General features: G+C 36.4%; 2 protein-coding genes across 3 annotated transcripts; both read right to left on the bottom strand.

Moving 5' to 3' along the window:
• Positions 1-245: 245 nt before the first annotated feature.
• Positions 246-5076, bottom strand: selenow2b (selenoprotein W, 2b). Its single transcript, XM_077212237.1, has 4 exons — positions 4736-5076; positions 4084-4181; positions 3233-3309; positions 246-1375 (listed from the first exon to the last, which is right to left on the bottom strand). The coding sequence occupies exons 1-4, from the start codon at positions 4762-4764 to the stop codon at positions 1295-1297; spliced, it is 285 nt and encodes a 94-aa protein (XP_077068352.1). The 5' UTR covers positions 4765-5076; the 3' UTR covers positions 246-1294.
• Positions 5077-5512: 436 nt separating this feature from the next.
• Positions 5513-13208, bottom strand: selenow2a (selenoprotein W, 2a). Of its 2 annotated transcripts, none has more exons than XM_077212236.1 (5): positions 12134-13208; positions 11610-11936; positions 7223-7320; positions 7055-7131; positions 5513-6955 (listed from the first exon to the last, which is right to left on the bottom strand). In XM_077212236.1, the coding sequence occupies exons 2-5, from the start codon at positions 11636-11638 to the stop codon at positions 6872-6874; spliced, it is 288 nt and encodes a 95-aa protein (XP_077068351.1). In that variant the 5' UTR covers positions 11639-11936; positions 12134-13208; the 3' UTR covers positions 5513-6871. The 2 variants fall into 2 exon arrangements, with proteins under 2 accessions (XP_077068351.1, XP_077068350.1); XM_077212235.1 differs by having other exon boundaries at positions 11610-11691; positions 13135-13186.
• Between the last annotated feature and the right edge of the window lie 534 nt (positions 13209-13742).

The following is a 13742-nucleotide window of genomic DNA, read 5'->3' as shown; positions in this document are numbered from 1 at the left end:
TCCTCACATTATCTTTTCCTTAATAAGCACGTAAGCACCATTACATTTGACGCTTTGATATAATGAATGTTTGTGTCAGGGTTTTATGTGTGTTTTTCCTTACAAAAGCTGAGAATTTGTTATATTGACTCTGAGCTTAATCACCTTACTTCATTATTTTTTGTTTGATGCACAATTTTCATAGTATACACAACTGAATCTTCTGAAATGCTTCACTGCAAATGATTGCTAGTACAAAAAAAATATTTTATTTGTAAGTATAAGAAAACTTTATTGCGTTTTTAACATTATAAATGGCTCCATTTAAACAGTTTCGCCTCCTTTTTGTTAATGCATGTACAGAGACTAATATGATAGCAAATATACTGAACAGAAATGGAAAACGCCCTCTACTGCTGGTGAAAAACGTTTACAAACTGAAGGGTTTCAATAAAAGAATTTTCTGCTACCCCAAGTCGAATGCAAATATAACGTTTATGAAATGTACTATAAATTCACTAGCCTAAAGCAAAGTGGTTTAACAAGAGTTATATTTTAGATAATGTGACAAACCAAAAACAATCTACAAATATTTTCACAAACTATTTATTTATGCATTACATGGACCACAGAAATCATTTTATAAATCTAAAATGATGAGCCAAATACCTTTGAGCTACACTGTAAAACATATTTTTTGATTAACATAAACTAAACTTAATTTACTGTTGATCCAATGCTTGAAAAAAAGTTCTTATGTTTTTGAAGTAAAGCAAAATATAGCAATAAAGAATCCCATGCAATAAAGAAACAAAATATGAGTTTTACAGTGCTCACTCATCAGTTTCGGTAGGACACCCCCCCCCCAAATAATCAAGCAATCTTACTAACCGCCCTCTACCCCATTTTTGGTCTATTTCACTATAGTTAATTCTAATAACATTATCTTTGATATTCTACTCCAATATAAGTAATCATTTGATTTATGAGATATCATGCATGTCTAGTCTTATTCTTATACCTGCAACATTATTCTGGCTGTCAAATGAAAAAAAAAAAAGTTGGGTCACTGTTCTCTTCACTATCCTCTTTATTACTCAACTTCGGTTTATCATTTTTTGGACTGAAGCCTCATACCATAACTTTTGAACTTTAAGCTACAGCAATCATTTATGTCCACAAAACTAGAGCCATAAAGGAGACAGTGAAGGGAAGATTTTCAAAACAAATAAGGCATTTTCAGCAATGGACCAATAAGATGCTCATGTGGATGACAGAGGATGGGAGCTCATCTCTGCTGAGACGGTAATGAGCATTAGAGGATGATGCACTCTTTACGGTTTCTGGAGATCTTCTCAGGCTTGCCATCCTTAGCTTTAACAATGGCCTCCATAATCTGTAGGAATTGGACAACGGAAATTTAGGAGAAAAAACAACAAAAAACACAACACTTAAATATGAAGGCTAACTTTGTTTTTCAATGTCTTAAAATCTTTTGATTAATGTTTGTAAAACAAATATTCCATTCTGCTGAACTGCACATAGGATAGTGCCGGAAAAGCAGGCACCAATGTTCATCATAGATGAGACTGTTCGCAGCCCAGCCTCATGGAGTTAGTTGAGTGAATGGCCATGAGTGTGCAGAGCTGCAATCTATTGATTTGTTTCACATTTTTGGTGACTACACGTTCTCATAATTCAGTTTGTGTTATTGTCTTAAAGAAACACATTTACATGATAAAAATGTAAAAGGATTATCCTACGTTTTTAATGTCTTTACTCATTACGATACAGCCATTCTTGCTCTGCTTAATAAGGACAATGACTCTTTTTTGGACTATCAACGTTCTATATCACATTTTAGTACGTGGTGTGAGGATAACTTTCTGCACCTCAATATTTCAAAGACTGAGGTGATGATACACAGGGCAACTTTTTTAGGATTGTTGCAGAGCAATGTTACCGTCAACGGGCAACCAGATGAGACATAGGGCCCACGACTGATCTAAATATATCAGATATAAATTTATTGTCCATTTTCAATGGGAAAGTGCCCAAGCAACAATCGCTCAGCAAGATTGCCCAGCAACATTGCTCAAAAAGTTACCATGTGTATCATCGCCTTAAGGAACTGGTCTTAAGCTACCCAAAAACACAGACTCATGCTTCTAGCATTACCTTTAACGGAGAGATAGTTGAAAGGGTGGAAGATTTCAATTATCTCGGCATTAATTTGGATCAAAATTTCAACTTCAACCAGCAAACTCTAGGGGATTACAAGTGCTGTCAACCCCGGCTGACAGCTATTCGTAAACTAAGACACTTGTCTGTTTTGCCTCATCTTTTTCTTTTGTATCACAGTATTATTGAGCCAGTCCTTATTTATGGTGCCATTTGTTTTTTTCTCATATGCTAACAGTTACCAACAAGAACACTTACGTAAATATAACTTATTTAGCAAGTCATATTTTTGGTATCCCTACCCCTAATTTATCAGATAGTGTCTCAACATTCATGTAACGAAAGGCACAAAAAAATCTTAAACGATCCAGACCACCCACTCTATAAATATTTGATCCCCCTGCCTTCTGGCCATAGGTATAGGTTACTGATGTGTAGAAAGGCCAGGTATAGTAAGAGTTTTGAACCTGTAAATATATAGGAAATCAGACACTGATACATAAGTTATGCTCTCTTTGTGATGTCAATGATAATTTTTGATTGTATTATGATATGTCGATAATTGAACATGTTATGTGTGTTTGTGTTATGTACGCATGTACAGTAAAAACAAATTTCCTCTCGGGGACTACTAAAAATCTATCCATCTATTCAAAGCAAACTTGAAAATTATTGGCTTCAAAAGGTACTCATCATCATATAAAAAAGGGGCTCAGGTGCAGGACAACAAAATAACATTAAATGACCAAAGAAAGATAATTTACGCACACTGAAATTGCAGGCCCAAAAAATTTACTTATCATATAAATGTCATTTAACTCAATAGCACACATCAAGTCAAAGGATTCAAAGTGTCAAAGGGAAACATCTTGAAACGCTGAATGCTGGAAGGACCTCGTATAAATGGCCCCAGAAGGTGCTCTTTAGTTGGGTCTCAATCATAAAAATGAGAGTGAAAAAAAGCCAAGGCACTTGCACTAAAAAAAAAGTCTCTCTAATTTTTAAGATGCACTGTGCTTTACAAACTATTATTATTATTATGAATAATAACTATTATTAAACTGATGCTTACATCCTCATCATAAGGGAAACCACCCGTTTCTAGCTTTGAGAAGACCAGATGTTCATTGATCTCGATCTCAAAACTTCCTACAGGGAAAAGGAAAGAGAGTGTATGTTAATATACTGGCCACAGACAGGTGACACTGTTACTGTCTATTATTAATGAGGAGGAATTTAAGATTTAAAGAAGAATATTTTGAAGAATATGGGTAACAAAACAGTTGATGGACCCCATTGACTTCCACATGGGGGAAAAATTACTATGGAAGTCAATGGGGTCCCATGCACTGTTTGGTTACAAATCATCTTCAAAATACCTTCTTTTGTGCTCAGCAGAAGAAAGAAATTCATGCAGGTTTGGAGCAACTATGGCTGAGATCTTTTGGGGTGAACTATCAATTTATGCACTCACAAACTAAGCTTTAGGTGTTTTTTTAATAAAAAAAAACCCAAAACAAAAAGCAGATGAACAGTGACTCCAGTAGGTAATGTGGCTTTAACAACAACAACAAAAAAAACATTAAAGGGATAGTTCATTCAAATTAGGCTATTTGTCATCATTCTTTCAATTTATTTTTCTAAAAGTTGTTTTCTTCTGCTGAACACAACTATGGAAGTCAATGGGATCCATCAACTGTCTGGTAACCAGCATTCTTCAAAATATTTTCTTTTGTGTTCAACAGAAAAAGAAACTCAAACAGGTTTGGAACAACTTGAGGGAGAGAAAATGATATAGCCTAATTTTCATTTTTGGGTGAACAATCCATTTAAATACCCTAGTTAAAAAACTAGTTTGTAAAACACACGGACTAGAGGAAATGATGAGTATGTATGATATCAGAAGGACACAGTGTACTCGACCTCTCCTGCCCACGAAGCCATCCACCTTCGTATCAGGAAACTTCGCGTTGATGACTCGCTTCAGCTCCAAGAAGCGAGGCGCGTAGCCTCATCCACCGCTGGTGGGGTAAAGAGCAGTATTTTTTATTTTTCGTTCAAAATTTGCGCAGTCATTTCTGCCAGTGTAACCGGCTTTTTCAGTTACCACACACAATCACTTAAACCGGGTTTTCCACATCAGCGATGTCAATCAACTTTTCCACCCGGTCCACAACTTCTGAACGATTCATTCACGGTCCGTGTGGTTGTTGAGTGATAAACAATTGACTCGTTTTCCATTATGCAAATTCATTTTAAGCATTGTTTAATATGAATAAAAAATTATATTTAGGTTTTAACCGTTTTCATGAATCATTGCTATGACAAATTGAACTGGGACACAAGAACAATTAACACGATAATGAATTATTAAATTTAGAAAACAAAATAGGCTATAGTAGCCTGCTTTATTTGAACATTTTGGAGCATAAACCACGCTGGGGATGTCATGGATCACGCTTTTTGAGACAAAAAACAAAACACATACCAATGTATTCGCATTGAAATAAGCTTGTTCGGGTTTAAAATCCAATAGCCTCCTTTAAAGACATGTACGCAGTGTAAATGAGCTTACCAGTATTCTACTTTTATCTTCACCACCATGATTCTTGTCTTTAGATTCTGACTTGTTGAGTTAATGACGGCTACCTGGTTGTTCGAGGAGACCAAAAACAACACTGCACACTTCCCCCTGGACACAGCTGCGTCAGGACGGTCGACTACACCCTGCTCACCTCCACCTGTTTGACACGCCTACAGTTTCCAAAGGCCCGTAACTGCTTATCGCCTTTCAAAATGTGAACAGGTGCATACGTTTATTATTATTTATATGTTGAGTACACTGAAACACTTAAATACTGCTGAACAACAACGAAAACATAGTAACCATACTAACTGGGTTTACAGACTGTGACTGTTTTAAGCCAGCTTTCTGGTTGGTAAACTGGTCTTCCAGCCTGACCAGAAAGCCATTTATGGTTTAAGCCCATTTCAGCAAGGTATGCAGCATTGAAAGTTAAAGTGTGTTACAAGGTTTACATTTATATTTAATATGCATTTTGATTAGTACAGTCAAATCGATTAATCGCATCTAACATAAAAGTTTGTTTAAAATAATTATTTATATATATATATGTGTGTGTGTATACACAGACGCATGCATAAATGTGTACACATTTCACACACACACACACACACACACACACACACACACACACACACACACACACACACACACACACACACACACACACACACACACACACACACACACACACATTATATAAATACAAACTTATGTTAAATGCAATTAATTGATTTGACAGCACTAATTTTGATATACAAACAGCTGTTTTAAACGAAAAGCTTACTTTATTGTCACATTTTAAAAGAAAAAAGAACTTCAAACCAGAACTCACAAAAATTTAAATGTAAAAAAAATAAAAGTGAAACAAGCAGCTAAACATCCCAGTCCTCAACCACAAATAGAAAGTCCCACCCCACAGCACTACATTGAATTAGGTTTGATCTACCACCTTAATCAAAGACAGAAAAACTACCCACTCCTGAATGGAATTTCCTATTGCAGTTTATTTAAATTAACAATATTACCATGCTGTGTCATAAACATGGTGTTCAGTAGTTTCTAAAAACACAAAGGTCATCATGCGGCAGTGTCTGCAGGTCATATAAATGCCCTTAAACAGCTATTTGGTTTAATTTAAAGATAATGAATTCTAACACACTACATTGATAATAATGATAAAACAACTACTGCACAAAATGCTTGCAAGAGGCAATCACAAGAGCTTTGACACCAAGAAAAATTGGTCTAATATACACCCTACAGTATTTTAAATAAACATTTCAAGTACTCACCAATATTAAATTCATTTATTTATGATCACTTCATGCTGATTATATGTTGGTGGACATAAAGGGACACTTTGACAATTTGACAAATTGACAAAATGACAATTTATGCACTCACACACCCAAGCGTTAGGCGTTTCCTTCTTACAGCAGTTGTTTTAGTTCATTAGTTTATCATTACACATAAAAAAAAATAAAAAAAAGCAGATGAACAGTGACTCCAGTAGGCAATGTGGCTTTAACAAAAAAACATTAAAGGGATAGGTCACTCAAATTATTAGTTATAATTTTTCAATTTATTTTTGATGAAAATGAAAATTCGGTGATTTTTCTCACCCTCATGTTGTTCCAAACCAGTTTGAGTTTATTTCTACTGCTGAACAACTATGGAAGTCAATGGGGTCCATCAACTGTCTGTTAACCAACATTCTTTAAATATCTTCTTCTGTGTTCAACAGAAGAAAGAAAATCAAACTGGTTTGGAACATCATGAGGGTTAGAAAAATCACAGAATTTTCATTTTTGGGTGAACCATCCATTTAACCCTTCCATTGGCCTCCTCCTCACAGTCCCCCCGTCTCACTCCTCCTGCTTAAAGGAAGCACAGACCGCAGGCCTCATACCATAACTTCTCACTTTAGAGTTATGATAATCATTTATGTCCAGCAACCAGACAGGAGGAGTGAAGAGAAGGGGACATTTAAGGATCATGCTCTCTCTAGATGCTTAAACTTTCCTTTTTAAAACAGAACCGTTCAAAATCTTGAGATATTAGACTTCCGTGAGGAGTGATTCAGGTGTCTTGAGAGGCAAAAGGGAAGGGTTAAGAGGTGAAACATTAGAGGATGACACAAGGAGGCTGGCTCTTGGTGATCTTCTCCACCGGCTGGCCATCGTAGGCTTTTTGGATAGCATTCATAATCTTGTGGATGAGATAAAGGAGAGATGTAAGCACACACATGGAAAAACCATTAACATTTTACAGTTGAAAAGCCAGTCCAGTAGCGAGATATTTACTCACATCATCCTCATAGGGGAAGCCACTGGTTTCCATCTTTGAGAAAATCAGTTGTCCATTGATCTCAATCTCAAAGCTTCCTGCAAAAGAGAATCAGAAGGGCTGATGTTTGCTGACAATCATTTTTTTAATGAATGGAAATCACAGCATGGTCATAAATCTGCAACATACCTTGCCGGCCGACGAAGCCACTCACATCCGCATCAGTGAACTCAGCAGTGACGACATGCTTGAGCTCCTGATAGCGGGGCTCGTACCCTCATCCACCACTGCAACACAAAAGAGTGAAGAGGAGACATAATCTGACTGGAATGATGCTTCTCAACAGACATTTTTTTCCAGGCAAACTGACTATGCATGGTAACTAGTGTGAGAGATTTTGTCTGACAACGAACAGACTTGAACAAAGGAAAAAAAGTCTGAGTCGGAATACCATAACTAACACAGTGATCACTTACTGGAGATAGTAATCGAGCTCATACACCTTAATAGAAAGTTGCACATAACTTTCCTCATAGTTCAGTTATTGTGTCATATCTCTGTGTTGTCAACCATATAAAATGTACTTTTTCCGTAATTCAAACATTCAAATGTTTTCCAATATATATATTTTTTAATATGTGGCACATTAATACATGTTTTTCCATATCAATAATTAAAGTTACTCTAAAATGTAACTGCGGAAATACAGTTTTTGTTCCGAGTCGCTTGAGATTATGGATGGGTACTCACTTCCTGATAGCCAAGCGTTCTGCGCAGGCTCAAACTGAGCTTGATGACGTAAATGTCACGTGAGCAACCTGACTGACAGTTGTAAATCTTCTAGTAGCTGTGCCAAGGATATTTGAAGTGTATTAACAGTAGCATTATGAGCAGAACACATGGGTATGCAGTATGAACAATATAGACAGATATGTGCAGTTTAATAACAGTAACATTTTAAGAGTAGTGTGGGTGTGTGTGGTTGACCCTGTCAAAGCAGCCCCATGGACGTGGTTATAATAATTAATTTAATATAACATATTACGCTATATAATTACAATATGACATGATAAAAGAAGTGGCTAAAATCGACTTTAAAATAGCCTACTTTAGGATTGTAATCGTTTGAGTAGCCTATCTGCAGTTCTAGTAATTTTAGTTAGTTAGTTTAGTTTATTTTGAACATGTTTATGTATATATCCATTAGATTTAAATATTTGGCTAGTACACACACACACATAATACAATCAAACATAACAGATAAATAAATGCATGTAGGCTACAGCACAATCTTCCAAAATTATTCAAAATGATTCAAATATAGGCACATATGCAAATAATTTTTTCCCTTCTTTTTCGTTTCCTTCTACATCAAACAGAATAATAACCCATCCAAAAAATACTTCTTAGTATGAGCCCAGGAACCATATAATAATGTCCCCTCGAGTCATTTTCGTATCCATTCAATATTACATGACCATATAATATTCCAATATATAAAGAATTGTGAGCTAGGTGTAAAATCATGTAGTTTTGGCTAATAAATCACGGTCACAAACACTTGAACAAAACCGTTTTTCTTTATTTCACGTTATGTAGGCATTTTGTACATATGGCTTCCGAACGGGATCACATTCATCTTCAAGCGTAGATGTGTAAATAAATAAAGGAACAACGTTAACCGCGATAGACATTGAGATGTTTTTTTTCTTCTTCCATTGCCTGTATAATTTCCTGATAATTAATTTCCCCATCCCCCGTAAGTGTAGTAGTAGATAAATAATTTAAAGTTCGTGGATAAATGTTACTTTATATGTATTCACTTGCCACATATCGAATTATTTCCAATTCCTCAAAAACGTTGTTTAAATATTTTGTCGCGTTGCTTTTATGGACTCTATCTATGCCATGGGCTGACTTTAGACAGTAAAAGACTGCCTGCGAGACTGTGCGAGCCTCTCCTCCTGTCTATACGGTAATGTCTCTATTGTGCGACATAAAGTCGCGTGGTTATGACGCAATTTTTAGCCTATTTTTACAAGAATGGCTTCTACGGGGCCATAACGTAAGATACAAAGTAATGGAGCCTTTTATACATTGTCGTGTTTCTTTAGAAATAAATAATGGACAAATGGAGTCTTTGGACACCTCAGATGTAAAGTTCTTCGCTGTCAAAGTGACGCCAAAATGAATGGGAGTCAATGGGATGCTAACAGCAGGTGATGGCCAGCTACAATGGCGGCCCCCGGAGGCAGCTTCAACTTCCGGCTGATGGATTACCCCCTTGGTTACGCCACACTGTCGGTTGAAATTGGTCCTCGTCGGCTTTGTAACAGCCGATTCGACATGTTGAATCGGCGTCGGTGAGAGAGAGAACTCTGATTGGCTGTTCAGCTTGGTGAACGAGTCAGTGCACGAGAATAATAGCAAAACAGAGAGCAAAGCAGTCAAAACGGTACAGATAAAAGGCTGCTGTTATGTTACGTCATCTTACATGAGTGTTCCTTGGCAAATATTTAAATATTAACATGAGTGGAGTGGAATAAAGGAAGTGTTTAGCAGGATTGATATTCAAAACGGTAAAGCACGCACTGTTTTTTTTATGGTTTGTGTAACGTTATCTGCAGCCTGCAGCGTCGGTTTCTCGTTTTGAATGTCAATCAAACGCTCTCTAGAATCTAAAGCGTTCTGCCCCCTATGCTATAAATTAGGGCTGTCAAAATAACGCGTTAATTTCGATTAATTAATCTGAGAAGAAATAACGCGTTAAAAAAAATAACGCAGATTAATCCATTCCGTTTTGACCTTTGCGGAGCCGTTCTAGCATTCGTGTAAAAAGAAAGAGGGAGACAAGAACGCGCTGCTTGGATCATTGTTTGGAACATTTACTTATAACAAACGGAGTTCGTCAAACTCTAAAGTACCACATCAATCCAAAGCATCCAGGAGTGTGTGCGTGAGTCGGCGAGTGTGTCTGAGAGAAAGCGCGCTTGTGTGTGTGTGTGTGTTGTAACTTTTCACGCGCTCTCACGTCACACAACCATTTTCTCAGGCACAGAAAAATCGCGCACCAAAGAGAGGACACGGAAACAGACAAGACAGAGCACGTTAGGCTACTTATGATATTAAAAAAATCTCAGCTCTCAGATTCTGTTAATTTTATTACGAAAATCAAACAATACCGTTTTGGCGCTTGTAAATGTGAAATGACGGATCCCTATAGCGGCACGTGAACCGATCATCTCTAGCTAATAGTAAATAAACACGAATGACCAATGTTGAAAGATACAGTAGGGCAGCCTAAAACTTACCGAAATGTATATTCCTCGATCAATCAGTGTTTTTCAACCGCGAAAAGAGGTCAATAAAACAGCTGGAGAACAATTATGTCTCACAACATTTAGCCCTAAGTTACCTCAGGAAAGCCATTTCATGACCATATAGCATGTTATAGTTGGCTATAAAAAAAGAGCTATAGAGAGTATTTTTCAAAATGTATGTAGCCTGCTACTATATTACGTATGGATTATATTTTTACTTTTATCAAAGTTGTTATTTGTAATAAACACGCATTATATTTAATTTGAGCTATTTTTAACCTTAAATACTACCAGCTGATATGGCTCTCTGTATTTTTACAGCATTGGGTGAGATTTTTTTTTCTTGAGAAAAATGATTGCCTATCTTGTGTAGCCTTCCTAATATTTATCCAAATGAGTCAATATTGCATCAAATCACAAAAATTAAATTAAATTGAAATTGTGAAATTTGTGTCAAGCAATAATAATAAAAACGTAGCTTACCAGAAATGGTACCATGTAAACATTGTAAGATTGTGTATGCGATTAATTTAGATGAATTAATTACAGAGTATGTAATTAATTAGATTAAAATTTTTAATCGATTGACAGCCCTACTATAAATAATAATACCACCTGGCCAAAGCGACCGTGCGTTGACACGTCACGGAGCAATATGGGTTTTTCTCACAGTCGATATTGTCCTCACCACTTTTTGAAACCTATACCTTATGTCATATGTTACATGCTCATATATATTGCCATATAAACAGTATAAAAAAAACAAATAATTAGAGCACCCTTTACTTGCATCAAACAACTCTGTTGGTAATATTATTATAATTGTTACATTTAGTTTATGTGAACTTAGTTTATACTTTAATATGGGAATTATATTATCAAAAAACTGAATAGTTAGCGTCGCCAGGCTTTTATTTGTGCTTAATGGATAAAACAACGGAGCTGCGCTCATGGCTGCTGTAAATTTGACCTGCCACAAGATGGCACTGTTTGCAACACTCTTGATGCTTCGAATCTTTCCCCGAAACAATCAGAGAAAAGAAACAATAATTTCTCCATCTCTACTATAAACACACAACGGAGACGGGGATCATGAACCGTGTTGTGATAACACAGATAGCAGATCTGGCAATCTGCATGAGCTGGTTAATCTATCACATATCTGAAGATATTTTACCCCAGTAGAGATAAAAAAGCTGGTAAATCACTCAACATTTCAGATAATTTACGAATACATCTGGTGTGAAAACACTTACCAGTATTCGACTTTTATTTGCACCACCATATCTGCGTCACTGTGTGCGTTGCGCTGCTATTGTGCTCTCTTCTTCTTCTCCTCCTCCTCCTCCTTCTTCTTCTTTCGTTTTTTGTCGCGTTGCATTCTTAGTGCATATCGCCACCTACCTTTGCTGTTGTGCAGTCATGATTTTTTATGGTCAGATTTTTCCTATTATTATTATTTCTTTTGCTTTCTTCTCAAATATCCATCCTTATTTAATTATTTTGGTGCTCCATCTCATTCCATCTCCCATATAGCCCACCTGGCGCTGCGTGTTCAGCTCCTCCAGACTGGACTATAAAATCTGGAATAGTCCAAAGCATCGTTATTCTATATTTAAATCCTTTCACTTAATCCAGTACTATATATATATATTCTATTAGTATTCTATATCCTACTCTATCTTTATTAAAATCATAACCTAACAAATATGGCAAATCTTTATTAACCTTCCCTCTTTCATTTAAATACGATATCAATTCCTTTCTTTCCTCATCATACCTTTTACAATCATACAGGTGCTGGTCATATAATTAGAATATCATCCAAAAGTTGATTTATTTCAAGAATTCAACTTAACAGGTGAAACTAATATATTATATAGACTCACTCATTACATGCAAAGTGAGATATTTCAAGCCTTTATTTGTTATAAGTTTGATGATTATGGCTTACAGCTTATGAAACCCACAAAATCAAAATCCCAGAAAATTTGAATATTACATGAAATCACACAGTAATTACACAGGAATACAATGGTCATTGAACCAGGTTTTGGTTCTTTTAACAGGTGCAAATCCTGCTGGAAAATGAAGGAAGCATCTCCATAAAGCTTGTCTGCTGAAGGAAGCATGAAGTGCTCTGAAAATGTCCTGGTAGACGGCTGCGTTGACTCTGGATTTAATAAAGCACAGTGGACCAAAGTCCTCTTTTCTGATGAGAGCAAATTTTGCATCTCATTTGGAAACCAAGGTCCCAGAGTCTGGAGGAAGAACGGAGAGGCACACAATCCAAGATGCTTGAAGTCCAGTGTGAAGTTTCCACAGTCTGTGTCGGTTTGGGGAGCCATGTCATCAGCTGGAGTTGTTCCACTGTGCTGTCCACTCAACGCAGCCGTCTACCAGGACATTTTCAGAGCACTTCATGCTTCCTTCAGCAGACAAGCTTTATGGAGATGCTTCCTTCATTTTCCAGCAGGATTTGCACCTGTTAAAAGAACCAAAACCTGGTTCAATGACCATTGTATTCCTGTGTAATTACTGTGTGATTTCATGTAATATTCAAATTTTCTGGGATTTTGATTTTGTGGGTTTCATAAGCTGTAAGCCATAATCATCAAAATTATAACAAATAAAGGCTTGAAATATCTCACTTTGCATGTAATGAGTGAGTCTATATAATATATTAGTTTCACCTGTTAAGTTGAATTCTTGAAATAAATCAACTTTTGGATGATATTCTAATTATATGACCAGCACCTGTATATCACATGTTCTTCTCCTTCTTGTTTTTTGTGCTCTCTTCTCCTTCTGATTTTTAATGGCGGTTGATTGTGTGCTGGTGCTTGCTCGTCTGTGATCGCGTTTAAATGAAACTAAACCTCTAGCGACCCCTATCAGCTGAAACAGCCATCAGAAAGTATCGTTGATAAGCCACACGATGGCAGCAGGCATTAACCCATTTAATCCCAAATTCTTCTATGAGGAAACCCATGTTTTTTCACTTCTTGCCTAATGATACAAACTAAGATTTTTCTAAGATTGGTAAAATTCTATAAAATTGTGTGTTTTATTCTGGTCTCTCTACCCTAATAGCAGAAAATGTCTAATAAGGGGCAAATTTCACTGGCAGTAAACTTCCGGGTTCTGAACTGGTTGCAGTTCCACTCTTGCTCCATATTAGGGCGCTCACAGGACGCGTGCAGAATGAATGGAGGTCTATGGAGCTAACCCTCAAAATGCACTTTTCTCAGGATATCATTTTTTGTCTAGTAATTTGAATGTTGTATTCGAAAGGAGATGCAAAGAAATCACTGACTGCTGGGTGTTAGATTTTTTAGAGTAACTTATTTGTTTTAAAAAGTATTTTAAAATGTCAATGACGTCATACA

This window comes from Siphateles boraxobius, unplaced genomic scaffold (assembly GCF_051911475.1).
Source record: "Siphateles boraxobius isolate OS27281-9 unplaced genomic scaffold, OSU_SipBor_1 66, whole genome shotgun sequence".
Lineage (NCBI taxonomy): Eukaryota > Metazoa > Chordata > Actinopteri > Cypriniformes > Leuciscidae > Siphateles > Siphateles boraxobius.
The sequence above is the reverse complement of the archived record's forward strand: the minus strand, read 5'-3'. Positions and strand labels throughout refer to the sequence as shown.